Source organism: Aquarana catesbeiana, linkage group LG05 (genome assembly GCF_042186555.1).
Source record: "Aquarana catesbeiana isolate 2022-GZ linkage group LG05, ASM4218655v1, whole genome shotgun sequence".
Taxonomy (NCBI): Eukaryota; Metazoa; Chordata; class Amphibia; order Anura; family Ranidae; genus Aquarana; species Aquarana catesbeiana.
The window spans coordinates 510993842-511018453 of NC_133328.1; the positions used below are offsets into that span (position 1 = coordinate 510993842).

Below are 24612 nucleotides of genomic sequence, written 5' to 3' on the forward strand. Positions count from 1 at the left end.
ATCTATGGTCCCTAACGCACATTAATTCACAAAGATAAAAGGGCCCATTTAGGCAGGAACCAATTAACCTCACAGCATGTCTTTGGAGTATGGTAGGAAATCAGGGAGAACATGCAAACTCTGTGTAGGTAGTGCCGTGATTGGGATTCAAACCAACGACCCCTGTGCTGCTAGGTAGAAGTGCTAATGCGTTAGCCACTGTGCTGCCTGTATAAGGTATATTTTGTTGGGGAAGGGGTCTGTATATATAGTGGAGCAAGGATATGTGTGTAAGGCTGACAGAGGGACATGAAAATGTGCTGCAGGACCAATATGTTCCCATAAAGGTCAATAGACACTTTTTCTCTTGGGAACAACAAGCTGTGCATATAGCTTCTAAAGAATTAATGGCCTATTGCTATGTTACCATGTTTTTGACCACATTCCTAAGTAAATAGAGTGACCTCAAAAGTTTCATTATAAATTCATCAAAAGGCATGTGAGCTTTAGGTTCTACATATCTGGAGGGATGCAGGTCTTTGTTTTTTTACTTTGAATGCTTGGGTGGTTAAAGGCTATTTAGCAATCTTACATGAAGGGTAATTCAATATCATGTCATGTTATCCAAAGAACAGAACCAGGTAGGTATCTGCAATAATGTTTGCTAAAATTCTTGCAGTGTGTATAATGTGACGGTTATTTTCTCAGCAAAAAAAAAAAAAAAAAAAGAGTATGGCCAGAATACCTGCCTGAAGTGTAGTTTTATATTATAATGGCACAGTCTTCTGTACAGCAACAGACATGCTAAAGCTGGCTATTCACAGTCCAGTTCTGTTTTAAACAAACACCTTTGTAATGTAGGGGCTTATCCAACTTCCATTTGAAATACGCCAAATGAATCAGAACCTCAAAAGCTGATGGTAAACTTTGTTGCTCGTACAGATGAAATGGACAGTTGTGCACTGAGAGCCAAGAAAGGCTTTATTTCAATGCAGAGTGCTGTGCCTTTTTAGTAACTGAGAGATTTAGGGATCCAAGCTTCAAGCATATTTCAAGGCTAAATGAAAAAACACATTTAGTACATTTCTGGAATCCATGCACATTTCTTCATGTTTATCCCTTTAAGCACAATACAAGAACAGAAAAATAACTGTTGATGTGCCAGAAATATAGTGTGCTCATAACTCTTCGACATTAGAACACATCTGCAAATTCCTCAGCATGTGGTGTCAGCCCTGCCTACTTCATTTTTGATGGATTACAAAAAAGACAGACCTCTCTTCATCTTCCCCTACTCATCGCTATAACCCCAGGTGGAGAGCACAGGAAATTAACCATCTCACAAGATTTCTGGCAAATTCAGCAGGTATTTTTGCACTTCTTGAACAGATATAACAAAACACTTTCAACTGTATATTTAGCTGACCTCAAGAGAGCAAAAATAAAACATTCATAGAGTTTACTTACACTTTAAAGCAAACCACCATTTAAAAAGAAAAACTGCACATTCCCACCCTCACACCCCAAATGTTTGTAAATTTCCTTTCATACATATCTTTTTTCTGGGGTCTCCTGGCTGGTCACCTGACATCCTTGGGTCTTTTTCCTGTTCTCCATGTGGCGGAGATGGGTGGTCTTCCTTAGTGCAGAAAACATCACTGGTGTTATGACATCAGTTTCTGCAGTATTGTACTGTGAACCGTTGTAAGCTTTAGCACAGAGGAAGTGGGTTGAACAGTTCTCCCCATCATTCTTTTTTTTATAAGTTGACTGGTGGTGGGATTTCTGCAGGGAACAATGCTGTAGACAAGGTGACTTTTGATACAAGAGCTGTTTTTTTCAGTTTTATTATACTGGTGAAATTTTTTTAAATGTAGCACCCTCTAGTGCAGTGTTTCTCAAACTTTTTTGTCTTGCGGCTCACCAAAAAGATCAAAAAAATTTTACAGCACACCTGAAAAGATTTAACAATTTTTGTGGTGAAGAACTTATTTATTTTTACATATATATTTAAATTTAAATTTAATGCGAAGGATGTTCCCGCTTTCGAGAGCAAATCAGATTGAAGTCGACAAACGGTACAAACAAATGAAACGGTCTCTATTATAATATAATTAGAGCGATCGAGTTCTCCCGAGATCTCACACAAGTCTCACGTTACAAAAGGAACCAATGAATGACAGAATGACAGAGATTGCGTTTTTCTATATGTTACTTTTTAATTTTTGCTATATTGATTTGCCATTTAATATTTCAATATGTTCAAGGTTTCAAAACGCTAGCAATTTAAAATATTTTTCAAAACCCCACGACACCTATTTGAGAATCAATGCTCTATTGTGTCTATTTGTTAGTGGAGGTCTGTTAGTGTAGGTGAATTAATTTAGCTCAACTTAGCTTTAGCTAAGCCTAAACTGTGAATCTGGGTCAGGGTTCAGTGAGTCAGGGTTGGATGACTCATCCTGACAGCTCTTCTGGTGCCTCTCCCTGGTCTAGAAGGTTGTAGAAACTTCTAGAGCTAGTGGGTGGAAGTTAGGAGGAGCTGTTTGGAATATATATGAGGGCCTCAGCCAATCCTCAGGAAAAGGGCTGGCAGGGGGCAGGCTCAACTCATAAATAGGAATGATCCATGGCAGCAAGGGGCAGTCAGTGGAAGATGGATATTTAGTACTGTGGAGACTGTCGTTGGCCCTCTGAGGGGGCTGACCTTGGGGTGGGGCTCGGGTGCTGGAAGGATCCTTCTACAACACATGGGTGGAAGCCCTTTCTGGAGGCACGGGAGTAAGTGGAGGACAGTGTGAGTAGAGCAGCACTACTGGGGACTCACAAGAGGGGGACTGCCATACATAGCTAGTTCTCCCTGAAGACCGTGTGCCAAGTCTTCATCCCTTCCTTGGAAGATCTCCTGCAGAGTCAGCCGGGTGGGCTGGTGAGAGAGGCAGTCTGGAGGACTGTGGAGAAAAGTTAGCCTGGAGGGCTAGTGAAAGGGGCAGCTGGAGCCAGGTGGGTTAACAGTGCCTGTAGCTGGAATCAGTAGCCACAGGAGGAAAAGTGCAAGCTGTTTCACTATATTATTGCTACGCTACAAGGAGCCTGGGGTTCCTGCCTGTAATGGGTCATCGCACAAACATCTGAGATTTTGTCAGATATCCAAAGCAAACAGTGATTCAGCTGGGGTCTACCCAGACCAATTTTCAGCTTTCAGCGCTGTCACACTTTGAATAACAATTGCGCGGTCATACAACACTGTGGCCAAATAATTTTTTTCATTTTTTTCCCCACAAATAGAGCTTTCTTTTGGTGGTATTTAATCATTAATCAAAAATAACAAAACAGTTTTCTATTTTGTTATAAAATTTTGCAAACAGGTAATTTTTCTCCTTCATTGATGTACGCTGATGAGGCTGCACTAATGGGCACTGATAGGCTGCACTGATGGGCACTGATATGCTTCATTGATGGGTACTGATAAGGCGGCACTGGTGGACATTGATGAGGTGACACTGGTGGACATTCATGAGATGGCACTGGTGGGCACTGATAGGTGGCACTGGTGTGCACTGAGAGATGACACTGATGGGTGGCACTGATGGGCAGCACTGAAGGGCATTGATAGGTGGCACTGATAGGTGGCAATGATGGGTGGCAGCGATGGGCAGTGATGAGTACTGATGGGCACTGATAGGTGACACTGATAGGCAGCACTGCTAGGTGGCACTGATGATGAGGCACTGGTGGGCACTGATTGGCACCACTGGTGGGCATTGATAGGTGGCATGGTGGGCATTGATAGTTGGCACTGTTTGGTGGCATTGATATGCACTGGTGGGCACTGATTGATGGCACTGATATGCACTGGTGGGCACAGATGATGTGGCTGTGCCTCTTCCTCTTCAGAACCGATGTCTCTTTCACAGAAGAAAAAGATTACCGATCACATCACATGATTGGCTGACAGCTGATCACGTGGTAAGGGGCCAGTGATCACAGAGCGCACCGCATGTGACCCGCAGGAGTCGCACGGGGAGCATGCAAAGGGGAGGACGTCATATGACGGCCTCCCGGCAAAGTAGGTCCGTGCTGTAGCCATCATGCGGCTATAGCGTGGATGCGAAGGAGTTAAGCACTGATTTAACTTTTGGGAATTCATTCTCACGTCCCTTGCTGAATCTTTTGTGCCACTCAAACACACACACACGAGACAGGCCGTCATTCCCATAAGCTGTAGTAAGCATTTGAAAACATTATGTTGGTGTTTTATGCAATTTTACTAAAAACTTCAAATTGACATGTTGTTCAACTTTTAAACTTAGCATTTTTTCGGCATACTAGAGAAAACACAACCAAACTAAATGGCGACTCACAATCAACTGAACGTCATAGAGTGTTGCTGCTTGTCATGCAGGTTCAAACATGTTCAAGGTCACCACGCATGCAGTTATAACCGTTTCCGACTGCTGTGTTTACTAGGTGGGATCACAGTCTCTTTATTTAATAGACACACCTCATATATAGGAAAAATTTCCCTGAGTTTTTGCTGCAGTTTTGCCAAATTCAATTGAGCATCCCATAACCTCCCATCCCCATCCAAGTTATTAACCCTCAATAAATGACAAAAACAAAGTCACGGACTGTTCTCTGTCTCTGAAGTGCCTGTGAAAATTCAGTGTGTCTGGCACACTGGGGGTGTGCTATATTAATATACCGTATATAAACGTGAATATGTGCTTTAATCAACTTACATAACTGAAAGGGACTCAGCAGTGTAACTATGACCTTTTATAGTCAATAAGCAGAATGACACAGGAATCTGCAAAATTTAACTGGGAAGTAAAAGTGTCGGTGTGGGAGGTGTGTGGAAATCTCAACAGTAGCTCAATAGAATTACAACTAGCTTGGGAAAAATCATGCACGTGTCCTTTTTCCAACCCATTTGGTTGTTTCTCCATTTTAAGCACTTAGTAACCAAAATGACCACCAGGGAACACTGCGCTTGAAATGATCATATCAACCGCAAAAAATTATTGGCGATTCTAATATTGATAGTATATAGTGACCATGAATACAGTGTGCATCATAGGCCCACTGATGCCAAGGACAGAGTTAGACTCATAGCAGAGTTTTAATAGTGTGCATATGGGTACTGTTTACAGAACTGCATAATGTGTGAACAATTAGGTGAGGCCTCTTATTTTAATTCATTATTATATAATACTTATATTTTCTGCTAATAATTCTATCTCTGCTCTTATTCTCATTGCAGATGGAGATTGGAAAATCACTGTTGTGACTGGTAATCTCCCCAACGCAGGAACTGATGCCACAGTGTCCCTTTATGTCTATGGTGAAGGGTCCAATTCTGGTCCCATTGTGCTGGGATCAGGGAGTCATCAGCTGTTCAATGTGAATAGCGCAGATACATTCCAGGTATGCAGCTAGCATAGTGTTCTTTTACAATACTGTAATTGCTACATTAACATAAACAGATGGCTATCAGTCTGGATAAAAATTAGGCAATAATTATTTCTCATCATTTTAAAACAGTGTTTAAAGTTGTACAGACATTTTTTTTTCCTGCATCTGAGCTTATAAAGTTTATAAGAAAAGTATATTAAAGTATATAACCTTACAGTTCATCACCACATATAGTGCATGTGGTGTGTACCTATCGTATTTCTGTGCCCTTTTTACAGAGATCTCTAAATAATAAACCTTATTTGTTCCCAGGTATTATCATGCTACAGCTACCTTGCCTGGATGTTAGTGGTTTTATGTAGATATATATAATATTTTTTGTGCAAAAAAATAAGCTGCTGTGTGATGGAACCTACAAATTGGCTAAGAATTGATACAACAAGAAAATTAAAAAGATTTAATGAATTTTCTCATAAGACATTTCTGATATGGTCTCATTACTAAGATGGTTGGGGATCTTCAGTGTTTGAAGACAAGGAAAAGTGAAAAAGACTTAAAAAAATTAAAAGTTACCAAGTGGATCTATGTTTTCCCAATGTTACTATAATGTAAACGTCCTACACTCGGCTTGAGTGTTTTCGTCATATACCACTTCCTTCCAGTCTGAATATAGATATCAGGTCTTCCAACCGCTTGCAACCACAAACTGGGCAGTACTCGTTTTAGCTACTGAACATGAACTGAACTCTTTATTGAAAAAGAAGTACACAGAGGTAACACTCAGGACAATCCCCCCCCCCCACACCTTTGCATTCAGGGCGGGGTAAACTTTACCTCCTCCAGTAGCATGACACACTGGTATTCAACTATCCAATAGTGGACTGTCTTTAGGAGGGGCTGCTGGAGGAAATCTCCCCTCCCCAATCACAGCTGATTCACATACACAAACAATAGAACAATGGAATACAGCCACACCCCAAACGACCCAGCAGAGAGCATACCATAGTATGAGAAAATATAATATATATATATATATATATATATATATATATATATATATATATATATATATATATATATACAACATTCCAGTGTGGTTCACCCTGTGCCCCTAATAGACACGAGTAACCTAGACATAGGAGGTGCACAGGAGCTGAAACAAGGGTTTCCCAACCTCTCCAAGGGATTCTGGGTTCCACAGGCCTCCCCACACAAAGTGACTTCCGTCACAGTTACCTACCCACCTGAAATGTTTACTGCAAAATCCACTGCTCTGAGATCCTACAGGCATTCAAGTGATCAGCTACCAAAGAATCCCAAAGCTTTAGGGGGGCAGGGAAGCAATGATGACAGGTCAACTTCAGTAAGATCATTTATAGTTTATAAACTGCAGTACAACTTTGTAAGCAGTCAGATCTTAACATTTATCAATTTAGAGTAGCAAGGAAAATAATCAAAATTACCTGTTATGGGCTACTGTATGATAGATATTGCCAATTGCTTTAAAAATTCATTTTACTGTTATAGAAAGTCACATCAAATCAAAAATTATCTAAAGTAAGTGAATGCTTCTCTGAAATCACACTCCTAGAATAACTAAGCTCACAATATTAAAAATGTAAAAACATGTACAATGTATTAACTTTTGGGTTTCCTATGGCTCTCTCTTGTTCACATTCATTTAGTAGAGTAAGTTGTTACCATAAGGATGTCTATATGTCTTTCATTTTCCATCCCTAGAAACCCTTTACATTGTTTTATCCATGCATCCGTTTTCACCTTAGGCCACAGAATAATATCACGACAGATAACGTATTTGAATTTAACCAGCTTCTGTTAAAACTGAGATCAGTTTTTACACATTGCCTAGAATAAAATCTTTCAGGAAAGTAATTGGAAAGGCTGATTTAATTTACTGTATGGTGTTATGTTTTATGTGTGGCTTCAGTTTTGGCTGCCAGTACCGTCACCCACGATGTGATCCCCGCAGGAGATTTTCTCTTTGTATTTTCATTGCTGTCTCCATCATTCTTCATCACATTTGATGCATCAGTAAGTGCTTATATTAAGGACTAGTGACATGTCCAAATTATAGATCAAAGAATGAAAGCTGTAAATTGCAAAGCAGCACCTGAATATTTATATATATTATTATAATTCAGTGGATTTTAGCTTGTATTTTAACTTAAAAAAAAGGAAAGGCTCTGTATTTAGTAAGCTTTAAGTGTTGTCTTCCCTCTGCATTTACTAATGCTGCTAATCATTTCCAATAATAAGCAGTGTAAATACCTCCACATGACCACACAGCGGCATGTCCTGGATGGCAACAGTGAGCAGTGACCTTACCCCACCAATGCCAATTCTGTGCGCATTGTCCAGGTCTCCTCCCACCAGCCACAGCAACTGCCCAGAACATAGAACTGTGTGGACAGGTGACCACCAAGAAACAGATTAAAAAAGATATCCATACTGCTTGCTTTTACAAACAGTGTGGAGCATTAATAAAGGCAGAGGGAGGGCAACATGTGAAGCTTACTTAGTAGAGAGCCTTTCCTTCTTCTTTACAGTAAACCTTTCCTTCCTAAGAGGAACAAAGAGGCTTTCATTGTTGACCTCCTGTAAAAATGCTAGGTGCTTTTAAATGCTGAACCTTAAAGTGGTAATAACTCCTTGGCGGTGGCCGCATATTTGCGTGCATTAGTGCAAACAGCGCTGTGCCGAGAGCTAAACTCACAATGGCTGCTTGCAGTCGGGAGCTTTGTGATCATGTGACATGCCGAGAGGTGGGGCTTAAGGTCATGCGACCACCATGATTGGTGGTTACGGCGGTCACATGACATTAAGCCACTGGCTCCAACGGGTTAAACCCTATACCAAAAATGTATTATATTTCAGCTTACCAATCATTGGTATGTGGCATCAGTTTTCTTTTCGCAGTTTTTTTCACTCTGTTTACACCTAGTGATCTGGCCAGTAACACACCTCCTGTATTAGTGAGACACAACTCTGGAGGAATAAGAAATGGAGGCACAGCAGACAGCAACATTGTCAGTCTGGGGGAAGGGTTGTGTTAAATGTATTAGCAGATTTAGAATCACTAACAAATTGAAGCCAAACTCCAGCTCACATTTTATAATCAGTTACAGCCAGGGCTTTATTTCTCAGAGAATAGATGCAAGAACTCCCCCCAGCTGAGTCTCTCCTTGAGTACCTATGAATACCGTCCCTTGGTTCCACCCCCTACCCACCTCCCAGTACCAGCCCTTTTAGAGAGTACAGAACCAAGTATCAGTTTTTGGTGCTAAATAATTTGTATGGGATTTGTTAATGATAACAAGAAAAGCAGAAAAATAGATCCTCTGCAGCCAGCAACAATAGACCCCACCCCAGTAACAATAGATCCCCCCAGCAGTAATAGATACCCCCAGCAACACTAGACCCACCCCAGCAACAATAGATCCCCTACACCAGGGATCCTCAAACTACGGCCCTCCAGCTGTTATAGAACTACACATCCCATGAGGCATTGTAAAACTCTGACATTCACAGACATGGCTAGGCATGATGGGAATTGTAGTTTTTGAACAACTGAAGGGCCATAGTTTGAAGACCCTTGCCCTACACGTTATACCCCCCCCCCCCCCCCCCCGCCCCAGCAATAATGAACCACCCTTTACAAAATACCATTCCAACAACAATAGATTCATCCCTGCAACAATAGACACCCAGCAACATCAACAGATTTCTCAGCAGCCAGCAACAATAGACCTCTCCCACTACAATTGACCCCGCCCCCAGCAACAATAGACATCTTCAGCAACAATAACCCCTACACAAAAAAAGATTCCTGCCAGCATCAATAGACCCTCCAGCATACCCCAGTACCCCTTGCCATTACATAAATGCAGTGTTGAAAGTTCCAGAACTGCATTCCCCCACATTCCCGCTGAAAAAAGCCCTGGTTACAGCAAACTTTTTTCCTTTTGGGATAAAGGTCTTCTATGAATAAATAAAAGCTGATTATTTTAATCACCCCTTCCAGTGTCAAATGGCTTGTCTCATCCATGTAAACTGATACATTCTGCTGTTTGTGCTGCGAAAAACAACAGACTTGCTACCTGGATTACCTGATGACAATAGAAGAAAGAAACCCAAAAAGGGAACTAATACAGTCATTACATTTAAGAATTGGTAAGCTGCGATATAATAAATTAATATTATTATTATTATAGGCGATTTATATAGCGCCAACAGTTTACGGAGCGCTTTACAATATAAAAGGGAGACAATACAGTTATAATACAATAAAATACTAGAGGATTAAGAGGGCCCTGCTCAGAAGAGCTTACAATCTAATAGGGTGGGGCAGGTGGTACAAAAGGTTGTAACTGTGGGGAATGAGCTGATGGAAGTGGTAAAAGATTAGTTGGAGATGCGATAGGCTTTCCTGAAGAGATGAGTTTTTAGGGATCGCCTGAAGGTAGCAAGAGTAGGGGATAGCCGGATAGATGGAGGTAGAGAGTTCCAGAGGATGGGCGAGGCTCTGGAGAAATCCTGGAGACGAGCATGGGAGGAGGAGACGAGAGAGCTTGAGAGTAGGAGGTCTTGAGAAGAGCGGAGAGGACGATTTGGGTGATATTTGGAGACAAGATTGGTGATGTAGCTCGGGGCAGAGTTGTGAATGGCTTTGTATGTTGTGGTTAGTATTTTGGATTTAATTTGCTGGGTGATTGGAAGCCAGTGTAGGGATTGGAGTAGAGGGTTGGCAGACACTGGGCGGTTGGAAAGGTGGATAAGTCTGGCAGCAGCATTCATGATAGACTGAAGAGGGGATAGCCTATGGAGAGGCAGGCCAGTGAGAAGGGAGTTGCAATAGTCAAGGCGAGAGATAATGAGGGAGTGAATGAGGAGCTTGGTGGTTTCATTTGTTAAAATTTTAGAGATGTTACGAAGGTGAATTCTACAAACTTTTGACAATGATTGGATTTGAGGCTGAAATGACAAGTCAGAGTCTAGGATCACGCCTAGTACCCTTGCTTTTGGGTTTATTAATGCTTTAATACTGTATGAATCACTGATCTGTAACAATTATATAAATAGAGCAGTGTCACGGTTTAAACCCAGTTCTGAATTCTGGGCTCCCCTTGCAAAATGCCCCTCCTCCACCCTTTATGCTTTTATGATTTTGATACCTTTTTCACAGTCTTTCGGTTGGTGATGTGATTGCATCAGTAGCTCTCTGTGCCAATATACTGTTAATGAATAGTGCAGTGGGGAGGCCCCCTCTAGAGGAACAGGGTGATGACATTCTAAACTCACAGTATGTGCTCAATCTTCCGTGTTACGTGGCACCCGAGGATATCTGATGATAAAGAAGAAGTACTGAATGGGACATCTCTGGATTGAAGACAGGTGTTGCAGTTTTAGTTTCTTTTTTTACACAGGTTGATAGACTTTTTGAGCAATAATAATGTAGCCTGAAGTTTAGGTCAGAACTCCTTTTCTGTATACTTGTTCTAGGTCATCGATTCAAAGTATTAAAGCATTTACAGAATGAGCAGTAATCAGTGGAAGCCTAATGTTTCTTTAAGGAAATGTTTCAGTGTGGGATGGGTGTAGGAATCTCAACAGTGGCTCAATAGAATTACAAAGTGAAACGCGCAGGCTTTAATACTTTTCAAATCACTAACCTAGGGCAAGCATGTACACCAGAAAAGGCTCCAATGGCAGCCTCAATATATATTTCAAGAATGATTTGCATTGGCAAAATCTGCAAACTGATAAAAACTAAGCAGTAATAAGATACTGTATATACACATAGAGATATATAAGAAAAGTGTAAGAACAGAGGGTGTATCCTTTAAGATTGCTTGCTCAAAGAAACAGACTAGTATATAGTCCCACAGCAGACATCTCTCACTTCTAAGCCTCAATGAAGATTATATATACAATCCCGTAAGTAATATTAAATCCTCAATAAAGTGAACAAGAGTGAGACGTGTAATGAGAAGTACCTCAAAAGACTACAATAAATCTCGGAATATGATATGTATTTCAAAATGTATATTTTTTTCTGTAGTACAGTTATGTCAAGATTTGTCGATTGCATTGTATTTTCTTTCAACAGGACTTAATTATGAAAAGTAAGCAAAGTTGGACCTGTTTCCCATAACAACAAAAGGGAAAAGGCTCCACTTCTGCTTTCATTTTCATAAAGTGCCATATGCCTTCTGAAGATATTACTTATAACACAGATCCTGATGACAAAGGTTTTTTCACATTTTAGCATAGGGGTAGAACCAAGCAAATAATTAGTGATGACATGCATATGGTTTATGTGTTAAGAAGGGACACAGTGGTTTGGAGTTACATAGTTGGTAAGGTTCAAAAAAGACACAAGCCCATCAAGCCCAACCTGTGTGTGTACGCTTTTATGTCAGTATTGCATTGTATATCCCTGTATGTTGTGGATGTTTAAGTGCCTATCTAATCATTTTTTTAAATTATCAATGCTCCCTGCTGAAACCACTGCTTGTGGAAGAGAATTCCACATCCTTAATGCTCTTACAGTAAAGAACTCTCTACACAGTTTAAGGTTACATTTTCTTCTAATTTTAGTGAATGGCCGAGAGTCTTTTTAAATGCCCTATCGCGGAAAAGTTTTAGGAAAAGTGCTTTTGCAAAAGACTTGTAGGCAGGTGCTGTCTGCTGTCTCCACTGCAGGTGGCACTCAACCGCAACGGCAATACAAAGGGAGAGGAAGTCATGAGGAACATGGTTCCTCTATGGTTTCCTGAGTCACTGGGGCAGTGATCTGATTGGATGCTTTTTAAGACTCTGGCCCCTTGGTTTGTGGGTAGTGTAGGGACAGGTTACCCATTTGTCAGGGACAGTATTAGTGGTAAGGAAAGGTTCCAGACAAGAAGGGAAAGCTTAAGACTCGCAATCTCCTTGGACATCCTCCCGTTTGGGCACGAGACAGCGAGAGCGCATTCTGCCCCTCCAGACATACACACTGTTGGCATTCATGAGTGTTCCTGGTTAGGCCTTCTCCCAGTGGGTTTGTTGTGAACGGTTTTGCCTTTACTACAATACAAGTTCTACTAATTGCACATGGACTGTGTGTGTTACTGCAGCCGCACCATGCTGCACCCGTCCACAGATTTTTGTTCCTTTTAACTTGTAAACAAGTTTAAATACAGTAAATACACAGACTGTTTTTTTTAAGCATTAAAGGATAATTTAGATTTTAGTGAAGTTGTCCTTTATATGTTCCCACCAATACCCTCAATTGAGGCCACTCACCTTCCAAGATCTTGCAGTCCTGCCTAGTACCACAAAGCCTTTGCAGAAAAAAAGTACAGTTTGTGTCCAGCTACTGCTGCATCTGTGCACCTCACACTCAAATTATTCCAATATTTGTTCTGTATTCATTGAGGCTCTTAGCCTCAATGAAGAGGAGGAGGAAAAGGGTGCAGGTGTGGAGGAAGAAGAGGCAGCAAATGCGGAGGAGGAAGAGGGTGCAGGTGCGGAAGAAGAAGAGGGTGCAGGGGTGGAGTAAAAAGATGGTGCAGATGAGGTAGAGGGTGCAGGTGCAGAGGAGGAATAGGATGCAGATGCGGAGGAGAAAGAGGGTGCAGGTGCAAAGGAGGAATAAATTTCAGTCTGGTACAGGCCTGGTGTATTAAACAGACACTTGCTGTATATCTTTAAAGGGTGGGCATCCCTCCTACAGAACATATAATAGGAAATTGACAATTGCCACCTCTTGACACTGGCTCTGAAGATAAATACGTATTTTTATCTTTAAAGGGGAGTGGATATATAAAAGTTACAAAAATGTTTCAAAAAGTAAACCTACATGCTAAACAATGTGGAGGAGGAAGAAGTTAAAGGAGGGTACATGTGCAGAGGAGAAAGGTGTGTGCCTTACTTGTCGGGCCCCCTCACTGAACTCCTTGATGCTGAAACCTTGATCTAGATAGATCCAGATGTTCGCAGCCTGATGCTAAACTCCCATCTGACTTATAGTTGATCTGCTGGTCAAAGAAGGAGTGGAAGTCACACACATTAGCATGATTCGCCTGACCACTGGAGCACTGCCCTTCATAACCTGTGCACCACACCGTCTAATCTGTCCCCGGGGTACACTCTTCAGGATTCTGAGATACAACTTGTTATTCCTTACTAGTGGTGAGTTACAGTGTGGCTGTGAAAAGGAAGTGCAGTCTCTTCCAGAAGGTAACTCTTGCAGAGGCAGGGTGCTGGGTACTGATTAGGGAACTGCCTGTAATTGGGCTGCGAACTCCAGGTGCTGAAAACTGAGAGACAAAGCTCGAATCTGCAGGATGCCAGGATTTGGTTAAAATCTCGGGACAGTCCCACAGATTCTGAGACTGTTGGAAGGTAATGTAAAAAGGAAGGCCACCAATGTGTGTTGACTATGGTATTCTTTCATATTTGGGAATGCTTTTCCTTTAGTTGCCGTAGGGTGATTCAGTGATTTTATGGGTGTTTTTAATCTCTTGCTATTTGGAGATTTAACCATTAATTACTATGTTCTGAAAATGAGGTGCCTGCCAATGTTATTTTGTTCAAATCTTCTTGAGAGCTCGATCCTGTATCTTTCATACTCTGCCAGTTGTCAACCTAGTATATTTCCTACTTTCTTTTACATTCCTTTCAGGGGTCTCACTCCTCCATAGTACTTTTGCATGGAACACTAAACAATTCATGTTTAATTTCATCCTCAGTGTAGCTTTCAGTCTAATCAGTCTACTACAGTCATACAATTAAAGAAAGTGTACAGTATGTAGATGTCAGGATCACTTTTGTGCTCCTGCTCCTCCTTCCAGCATCCGGGTGTTGCCTGTTGCATTCTCCCTGTCTGTGTTCACCTGCAAGGTGATTGATATTGTTAGTCACCTGTTATAGGCAAACCGAACACTCTATCCCTTGCTTGTGATAGAGACAGTATACCTGCATTGTTCCTGTTCAAGCCTCCTGTTTGTCTGCCCTGCTTTGCTAGTCTGGATTTCCCTGTGTATGACCTGGATCGGATATTGGACTATTCCCTGAACTCTGCCTGCCTTTTACCTGGACTGTTATTGGATCGGATATTGGACTATTCACTGAAATCAGGCTGCCATTTACTTGAACTGTCATAGAACCACGTTATCTGCTAACTGCAAGTAGTCTGCTTGTTTGCTGTGTTCGCATCAGCCTTGGCATGGGGGCCAGGCACTATAGCATTGTGTATAAGTCCTGGGGGCAACCAAGTACCGTTAGGCCTGCTTGCCTTAAGGGAAAGGGGACTGCTATAGGTGATGCACACAGTAGGTACCTATAGTGTCTGACCACCTGCGTTGGGGTAGACATGACATTCACGACAGTAGAAGCCAATACAGCTACCATTATTCTTTGAGGTTTTTGAAGAGTCTATTATGCTTTGCATTGGTTAGTTGGTGGACTTTATGGTTCCGTTAAGCCCACCACACCATAACTAGTTTGGTTAAAATGTATTGTTGCTCCCCCATACTTCATAGATGCCATTGTTTCAATGCACTGTATGATGATGGCCAACAGGCCTAGGCCCCTATTGCAGTGTGAGAAAAGTGCTAAGCACTTGATGACCATGATGCTATTTTTAGGATTTTTTTTTTACAAATATTTAACATTCAATTAGCAAATGTAGGCCAGTCCAGTCTCACAAATGTTTTTGCCTTTCACATTTGGTATGCATGTGTGTGCATGTATAATGTGTGTGTATATATATATATATATATATATATATATATATATATATATATATATATATATATATATATATATATATATATACAGTGGGGACAGAAAGTATTCAGACCCCCTTACATATTTCACTCTTTGCTATATTGCAGCCATTTGCTAAAATCATTTAAGTTCTTTTCTTTCCTCATTAATGTATATACAGCACCCCATATTGACAGAAAAAACACAGAATTGTTGACATTTTTGTAGATTTATTAAAAAAGAAAAACTGAAATATCACATGGTCCTAAGTATTCAGACCCTTTGCTGTGACACTCATATATTTAACTCTGGTGCTGTCCATTTCTTCTGATCATCCTCGAGATTGTTCTACACCTTCATTTGAGTCTAGCTGTGTTTGATTATACTGATTGGACTTGATTAGGAAAGCCACACACCTGTCTATATAAGACCTTACAGCTCACAGTGCATGTCAGAGCAAATGAGAATCATGAGGTCAAAGGAACTGCCTGAAGAGCTCAGAGACATAATTGTGGCAAGGCACAGATCTGGCGAAGGTTACAAAAAAAAGTTCTGCTGCACTTAAGATTCCTAAGAGCACAGTGGCCTCCATAATCCTTAAATGGAAGACGTTTGGGACGACCAGAACCCTTTCTAGAGCTGGCCGTCCAGCCAAACTGAGCTATCGGGGGAGAAGAGCCTTGGTAAGAGAGGTAAAGAAGAACCCAAAGATCACTGTGGCTGAGCTCCAGAGATGCAGTCGGGAGATGGAAGAAAGTTGTAGAAAGTCAACCATCACTGCAGCCCTCCACCAGTCGGGGCTTTATGGCAGTGTGGCCTAACGGAAGCCTCTCCTCAGTGCAAGACACATGAAAGCCCACATAGAGTTTGCTAAAAAACACCTGAAGGACTCCAAGATGGTGAGAAATAAGATTCTTTGGTCTAATGAGACCAAGAAAGAACCTTTTGGCCTTAATTCTAAGCAGTAAATGTGGAGAAAACCAGGCACTACTCATCACCTGTCCAATACAGTCCCAACAATGAAGCATGGTGGTGGCAGCATCATGCTGTGGAGGTGTTTTTCAGCTGCAGGGACGGGACAACTGGTTGCAATCGAGGGAAAGATGAATGCGGCCAAGTACAGGGATATCCTGGATGAAAACCTTCTCCAGAGTGCTCAGGACCTCAGACTGGGACAAAGGTTTACCTTCCAACAAGACAATGACCCTAAGCACACAGCTAAAATAACGAAGGAGTGGCTTCACAACAACTCCGTGACTGTTCTTGAATGGCCCAGTCAGAGCCCTGACTTAAACCTAATTGAGCATCTCTGGAGAGACCTAAAAATGGCTGTCCACCAACCTTTACCATCCAACCTGACAGAACTGGAGAGGATCTGCAAGAAGGAATGGCAGAGGATCCCCAAATCCAGGTGTGAAAAACTTGTTACATCTTTCCCAAAAAGACTCATGGCTGTATTAGATCAAAAGGGTGCTTCTACTAAATACTGAGCAAAGGGTCTGAATACTTAGGACCATGTGATATTTCAGTTTTTCTTTTTTAATAAAAATGTCAACAATTCTGTGTTTTTCGGTCAATATGGGGTGCTGTGTGTACATTAATGAGGAAAATGGCTGCAATATAACAAAGAGTGAAAAATGTAAGGGGGTCTAAATACTTTCCGTCCCCACTGTATATATATATATATATATATATATATATATATATATATATATATATATATACATATCTATATATATAAAAAAAAAATATATATATATATATATATATATATATATATATATATATACAGTATCTCACAAAAGTGAGTAAACCCCTCACATTTTTGTAAATATGTTATCATATGTTTTTATGTGACAACATTGAAGAAATGACACTTTGTTACAATGTAAAGTAGTGAGTGTACAGCTTGTATAACCGTGTAAATTTGCTGTCCCCTCAAAAAATTACTCAACACACAGCCATTAATGTCTAAACCACTGGCAACAAAAGTACACCCCTAAGTGAAAATGTCCACATTGGGCCCAATTAGCCATTTTCCCTCCCCAATGTCATGTGACTCGTTAGTGTTACAAGGTCTCAGGTGTGAATGGGGAGCAGGTGTGTTAAATTTGGTCTTATCGATCTTACTCTCTCATACTGGTCACTGGAAGTTCAACATGGCACCTCATAGCAAAGAACTCTCTGAGGATCTGACAAAAAGAATTGATGCTCTTCATAAAGATGGCCTAGGCTATAAGAGGATTGCCAAGACCCTGAAACTGAGTTGCAGCACAGTGGCCAAGACCATATTGTTGACCAAAGAAGTTGAGTGCACGTGCTCAGCGTCATATCCAGAGGTTATCTTTGAGAAATAGACGTATCAGTGCTGCCAGCATTACTGCAAATGTTGAAGGGGTGGGGGTCAGCCTGTCAGTGCTCAGACCATACGCTGCAAACTGCATCAAATTGGTCTGCATGGCTGTCATCCCAGAAGGAAGCCTCTTCTAAAGATGATGCACAAGAAAGCCTGCAAACAGTTTGCTGAAGACAAGCAGACTAAAGACATGGATTACTGTCCTGTGGTCTGATGTGACCAAGTTAAACTTATTTGGTTTAGATGGCGTCAAGCATGTGCGGCAGCAACCAGGTGAGGAGTACAAAGACAAGTGTGTCTTGCCTACAATCAAGCATGGTAGTGGGAGTGTCATGGTCTGGGGCTGCATGAGTGTCGCCGGCACTGGGGAGCTACAGTTCATTGAGGGAACGGTGAATGCAAACATGTACTGTGACATACCGAAGCAGAGCATGATCTCCTCCCTTCGGAGACTGGGCCGCACAGCAGTATTCCTACATGATAATGACCGCATACACACCTCCAAGAATACCACTGCCTTGCTAAAGAAGTTGAGGGTAAAGGTGATGGACTGGCCAAGCATGTCTCCAGACCTAAACCATATTGAGCATCTGTGGGGCATCCTCAAACGGAAGGTGGAGGAGCGCAAGGTCTCTAACATCCACCATGGAGGAGTGGAAGAGGACTCCAGTGGCAACCTGTGAAGCTCTGGTGAACTCCATGCCCAAGAGGGTTAAGGCAGTGCTGGAAAATAAAGGTGGCTACACAATATATTGACACTTTGGGCCCAATTTTGACATTTTCACTTAGGGGTATACTTAATTTGTTGCCAGACATTAATGGCTGTGTGTTCAGTTATTTTGAGGGGACAGCAAATTTACACTATTATACAAGCTGTACACTCACTACTTTACATTGTAGCAAAGTGTCATTTCTTGTGTTGTCACATGAAAAGATATAATTAAATATTTACAAAAATGCCATTTTTCAGAGAACATTAATGATAACACAAAAACATTTCTTTCACTCATGGTTAGCGTTTGGCTGAAGCCATTTATTACCAATCAACGGTGTTTACTCTTTTTAAATCATAATGGCAACAGAAATACCCAAATGACCCTGATTAAAAGTTTACGTACCCTGGTGATTTTGGCCTGATAACATGCACACAAGTTGACACAAAGTGGTTTGAATGGCTATTAAAGGTAACCATCCTGTGATCTGTTTGCTTGTAATTAGCGTGTGTGTATAAAAGAGTCAAGGGTTTCTGGACTCCTGACAGACCCTTGCATTTTTCACCCAGTGCTGCACTAACGTTTGTGGATTCTGAGTCATGGGGAAAGCGAAAGAATTGTCAAAGGATCTGCGGGAAAAGGTAGTTGAACTGCAGAAAACAGGAAAGGGATATAAAAAGATATCCAAGGAATTGAGAATGCCAATCAGCAGTGTTCAAACTCTAACCAAGAAGTGGAAAATAAGTGGAACTGGAAATTTGGTCAAAATTGTTGGCAAGATGAATGCAGTATGTTATCAAAAAATACTGGAGGAACATTTGCATTTATCAGCCAGGATGCTGCGCATGGGACGTACTTGGGCATTCCAACATGACAATGATCCAAAACACAAGGTCAAGTCGAACTGTCATTGACTACAGCAGAATAAAGTGAAGGTTCTGGAGTGGCCATCTCAGTCAATATCATTGAGCCACTCTGGGGAGATCTCAAACATGCAGTTCTTGCAAGACAGCCCAAGAATTTACAGGAACTGGAGGCTTTTTTCAAAGAGGAATGGGCAGCTTAACATCTGAGAAGATAAAAAACCTTATCCACAAATACCACAAAAGACTTCTAGCTGTCTTTGATGTTAAAGGGGGCAATACACGGTAATAAGAACTGGGGTATGTAAACATTTGATAAGGGTCATTTGGGTAGTTTCTGTTGCCATGATTTAAAAAGCGCAAACACAGTTGATTGATAATAAATGGCTTCAGACAAACACTAACCACAAGTGAAAGAAAAGTTCTTGTGTTATCATTCATATTCTCTAAAAAATGGCCAAGAAATCATAAATCTCAAGCAGTAGGTGTGTTTACAGTGAGTTGCGCCAGTCCAAAACTGTATATTAGGGCATGACAGCCCACTTTTATTATTTTTTTTACATTTTTATTATTATTATTTTTTTAATAAACAGAAAGTTCACATGCACATTAGTTGCCCACGCAACTTTCAACCAATGAAAATGCAGAGCCACCTGGCTTGCTTGTTGGCAGCACAGCTGCTCTTCTTACCAGTCCCTCTGACCACGTTATCCAGATCTCCTGGATCTCTTTGGCTCTCTTAGTCTTTGGCCGCAGTGCTCTGCTGCACTGGCCACTTCTGGCCTATGGATTGGGGTTCTCCTGACACCTTTATAGGAGCCAACCTGACTTCTGGAATGAGACCTCCAGTCTCCTGGCTGCTAGCTGGGACATGTCTGACCCCACGGTGTGACCCTCTGTCTCTTGGCTTTTGGCTGGGGCTCCTCTGACCCCTTGGTTAGACCCTCCATCTCTTTGCACACACTCAGTCATGTTGGAACAGGAAAGGGCCATCCCCAAACTGTTCCCACAAAGTTGGGAGCATGAAATTGTCCAAAATGTTTTGGTATGCTGATGCCTTAAGAGTTCCCCTCACTGGAACTAAGGGGCTAAGCCCAACCCTTGGAAAAACAACCCCAGACCATAATCCCCCCCCCCAGCAAATGATTTGGACCAGTGCACAAAACAAGGTCCATAAAGACATGGTTGAGCGAGTTTGGGGTAGAGGAACTTGACTGGCCTGCACAGAGTCTTGCCCTTAATCAGATAGAACACCTTTGGGATGAACAAAAGCACAGACTGCAAGCCAGGCCTTCTCATCCAACATCAGTGCCTGACCTCACAGATGCGCTTCTGGACGAATGGTGAAACAGTCCCATAGACACACTCCTAAACCTTGTGGATAGCCTTTCCAGAATAGTTGAAGCTGTTATAGCTGCAAAGGGTGGGCCAACTCAATATTGAACCATACGGACTAAGACTGGGATGCCATTAAAGTTCACGTGCGTGTAAAGGCAGGCATCCCAATACTTTTGACAAAATAGCGTGTGTGTGTACATAATGTACTTCTGCATGTTTTTATGTCCAAAATGCTGATTTCTTACAGTGAGTTTGATCCTTTTTCAGGTAAATTTAAAATACTTGTTAAAGCCATTTAAAATCCGAGTTGGGCATGACAATTCAGGAGAGAGTCCAGAATGGTATCTTGAGGAGATAAGACTGCAGAACCTTTCCTCAGATCTGGAACTTCACCTACCTGTAAATCGATGGCTTGGAGAGAAAAAAGATGATGGAGATACATGGAGGGAACTGTTCCTGCCAATAGATGGAACTGATCCATTACCATGTAAGTATTCCCAAAGATGCAGTATTATTTTTTTATGTGTTTATATACAAACATTTTATTATTATTTTTTATGTTTACATAATAAAATATAATGGAAACTATCAAATAATGTTGGCATGTTTGATATCATAGACATTGGTAGATTAGTAGGAATTCCCAAAGCAGCACAAAATTGGGGGAAGTGAAAACTGACTTGCAAGTGCCCTTGCCCATCGTGGATGAGGTCCTAGAACTTTAACCATTTGTTACTGTGCTTATAGAGATGTATAGCTGGGGTCACTAGAAGCCTTCCCACAGAAACAAAAGATCTAGGTACATGCATGCAAATATCATGGAATTCTGTGTGGTGCAATAATGTAATTATGGAGATCATGCTTTTAACCTTGATAATGATAATATTATGCCAATCTTAATCCCTTAATGCCAGCTGAATGCATATACAGTATGTGACAGCATAAGGTGGTCCTTATGCTGAGCTGCCACATATGTGCAAATCTGGTTTTGTGAAGGGAGTGTGCCTTTTCTCAAAGTCAAACCCTACCTGAGCTGTCACTGACAGCTAGCTTCTGTGCATACAGTGATAATCAGGAGCTGGTAGGATGAGTCCCCAATCTGCTATAACTGTGACATGATTATGTGATTAACTAAAGGCAAAAATGTACACTATGGTTTCTGTGCCCTACTACATCCCCATGTACATCAGAGGTATTTTATTTTTATCCATTATTTATATTTGTCATAAGACAAACAAGGTATAATTCACCCGAATATATTAAGTAATTGCAAAGATATGTACAGTTTTACTAAGACATGCCAAGGTTGCAAAGCTGGATTCAGGTATTAAGGTTTGTTTTGCCATCATCATCATCAAACCTCCCATTTTCAATGATAGGCAACATGTAATTGTCTTGATTCAAGTTAAAATAAAAATCAACGCTTGCTATGTAGTTTAAAAGAGAAAAACTGGTATGGGTGGGAATTTCCTGACTTAGCATCTAGTCCACATTGGTGATCCAAGCTTTGTTATTTTGAAGTAGGCTTCCTGCTCCTTTAAATGATAAAGCATGGGCTGAATAAATGGATTCAACCACAAGCTTTGGGTGCTATTTTTGTTTAAACTTGTGCATTAGGAATGATGTATGAAAAACCGTAGACCTGTCTTTTTTTACCTCATCACAAACCTGCCCACCAGGCTTCACCCACAACCCTAACCATCAAACAAGAGTGCTTGACATCATTCACTAAGCTAAGGAAATATTCCTTAGCTTAGCTTGCTTGCAACGTGAAACTTCCCTTGCAAAATGAACAGCCCATTTGCCTTTAGTAACTCAACCCCACACTCTGTACCAATATCAGTCTTCCGCAAATATAACTGTAAATCAGATGCCCTTAGAACACCGAAGAAAGACATCTACCATAATAATGACTGATCATTTTCCACCTACTAGTGAAAGGAACACCATATTTAAAAGTTAACCTCTCAATATTAAATGTACAGGACTTGATTTCAAAATGTGTTTTTTATTGAGATCTTAAATCTTAAATCTTATGTAGAAGTTTGTAGAAGTATCTGCAGTACTTGTGACATTGTGCTATTGTAAGAGCTTAATCCTCAGCAGAATGAGGAAGAGTGGATATGTTATTGCCTTTCACATCTTATAAAGCCAGTCTGAAGCAAATCGTCTACAGTGAGACTTATGTGCAAGTCTTTCTGTCATGTGCATTGCTTATGAAGTATTGAGTTGATCTGTTTCATGTGTAAAATATATTTTGAAGAGTAATTACTGTTTGCTGTGTATTACAGATTGTGTTTCTTATCCCTGGCAAGTCTGTCCTCTGACATGTTCCTCTCAGTATATATTAGCAGTAGCTTTAATGTTGAAACCATTTCTTCTTTTAGAGCCATTTAAAATGTCAGTCCATTTTCTGTTGGAATGTTTTGCTAGAATTTAAAAAATTAAATCGTTTTCTGTATATTTATTTTAGCTGGTTCATAGAGACAGAACGATAGACAGGCATATGATATATGAGTGCTATAGATCACTAGTTAAAATAAAAAGGATAGACATATTGATAGAGATAGATACGTAGATAGATAGATAGATAGATAGATAGATAGATAGATAGATAGATAGATAGATAGATAGATAGATAGATAGATAGATAGATAGATAGATAGATAGATAGATAGATAGATAGATAGATAGATAGATAGATCATTTTAGATAAACATAGTGTCTGTCTTTTGATGTTTCTGATGTGGCTTAAGCACAGTGAAAATACCAATTCCTTTTTAAAGAAAGAATTGAATGATCAATGAATGATTACAGAGTTTTTTTGTTTTTCTTTTGTACAAAACTCTTTGTGAGATAATGAGCACATTCTAGGGTTACAAATGGTCATTATCACTCCGGAGCTCACCCCTACCCAGCACATTTGCTGCAATCAGTGCTCATAATGGCTACAGTACTTGCAAACCTCAGTCTGGGTCTGGCAAGCCAAGGATAAAATAAGTGATGATGCTGATAGTTAAAGTGCATGTAAACCATAACATATACCTAGTGAAGTGAACAGCCTCAGATGATACACAGGGATAAAACAAATCTCCATACGTAAGTTTTACATGTGCAAAAGGGGTGGATTGAGTGACCCAAAAATCCAGCACCTCATCCCTTTACAATAGTAAAAAATGGTAGCAAAGGGGTTAATGGGATTATGTCGGGGCCAAGAAAAACAGTATAGGAAGCTAATAAAAATAACAATATTTTATTACATAGAAAAGATACATATACAATTTATAAAAAAAGCAGAGTAATTGTATAGAATAATTATACTGGCCAAGGTATCTGTATACCCAGAATTGCTACTGATGAGTATCACATTCCTACATGTTTCGCCATCAATGGCTTCCTCAGGGGATATACAAATCACCAGTGTTCAAGGCAGCTCTGATAATAATAGATACATAGAAAAGTTATTAATTATCAAAAAGGAAACAATCATTAGCTAGCTCAGTATTGCGGTGGAGGAGGCTCTGTCTGACCACAGAGGGCATACAGGGACCAGGCTACAAAAAAATACATAAAAAAGGACAGAATCGTAAATATTGTATACCTGGACTTAAATTTTGTCCAGTACATGGGCTAGCATAGCCTCTAGTATACTTACATAGACTCTGCTATAATAAGGTGTGGGTACAGGGGCGCCAGATAGTAGGACCAAGTGACAAAAAAAATGGAAAAGTGACGCCGTCACATGTAAACCACTGTAAGGGAAAAGAACATATGTGAGGTGTAATTGGGAAAAAGGAATGATGATGGTACTAGAATCATAACACAATGAATGGGTTTGAATGCAGTCAATTATATATATATATATAATTATAAAACCCTTCAAAAATCAAACTAAAATTTATCCTATAGTTGGCACTCCACAGATATCAGTCTGTGGTGGCTGGATAATCCATGCACATTTCCTCTCAGCTCCAATTCCAATATGCCAGGGAGAAAAAGAAACCCCAATATCACAGGAATGAAATAGATTAGACCATCAGTCAATTGATAGCGCAATTCTAAGTTCAAAAATACATGTCTACAACACAATCAAAGTTGTGGCTGAGCAAAATGTAGCAATAAAGATTACCTTATTGTTCAAATGGTCTGTAGTAATGTTCGCCCCTGTTGTCCAGTT

At 40.6% G+C, this 24612-nt stretch overlaps 1 protein-coding gene across 4 annotated transcripts in view; it reads left to right on the forward strand.

Moving 5' to 3' along the window:
- The window catches only part of RP1 (RP1 axonemal microtubule associated), a 580110-nt gene that overhangs the window by 299821 nt on the left and 255677 nt on the right, over positions 1–24612 (forward strand). For all 4 annotated transcript variants that reach the window (XM_073631609.1, XM_073631611.1, XM_073631610.1 and 1 more), the window contains exons 25-26: positions 5243–5406; positions 20703–20922. In XM_073631609.1, the coding sequence (XP_073487710.1) occupies positions 5243–5406; positions 20703–20922 (384 nt within the window). The remainder of the gene's footprint in view (positions 1–5242; positions 5407–20702; positions 20923–24612) is intronic.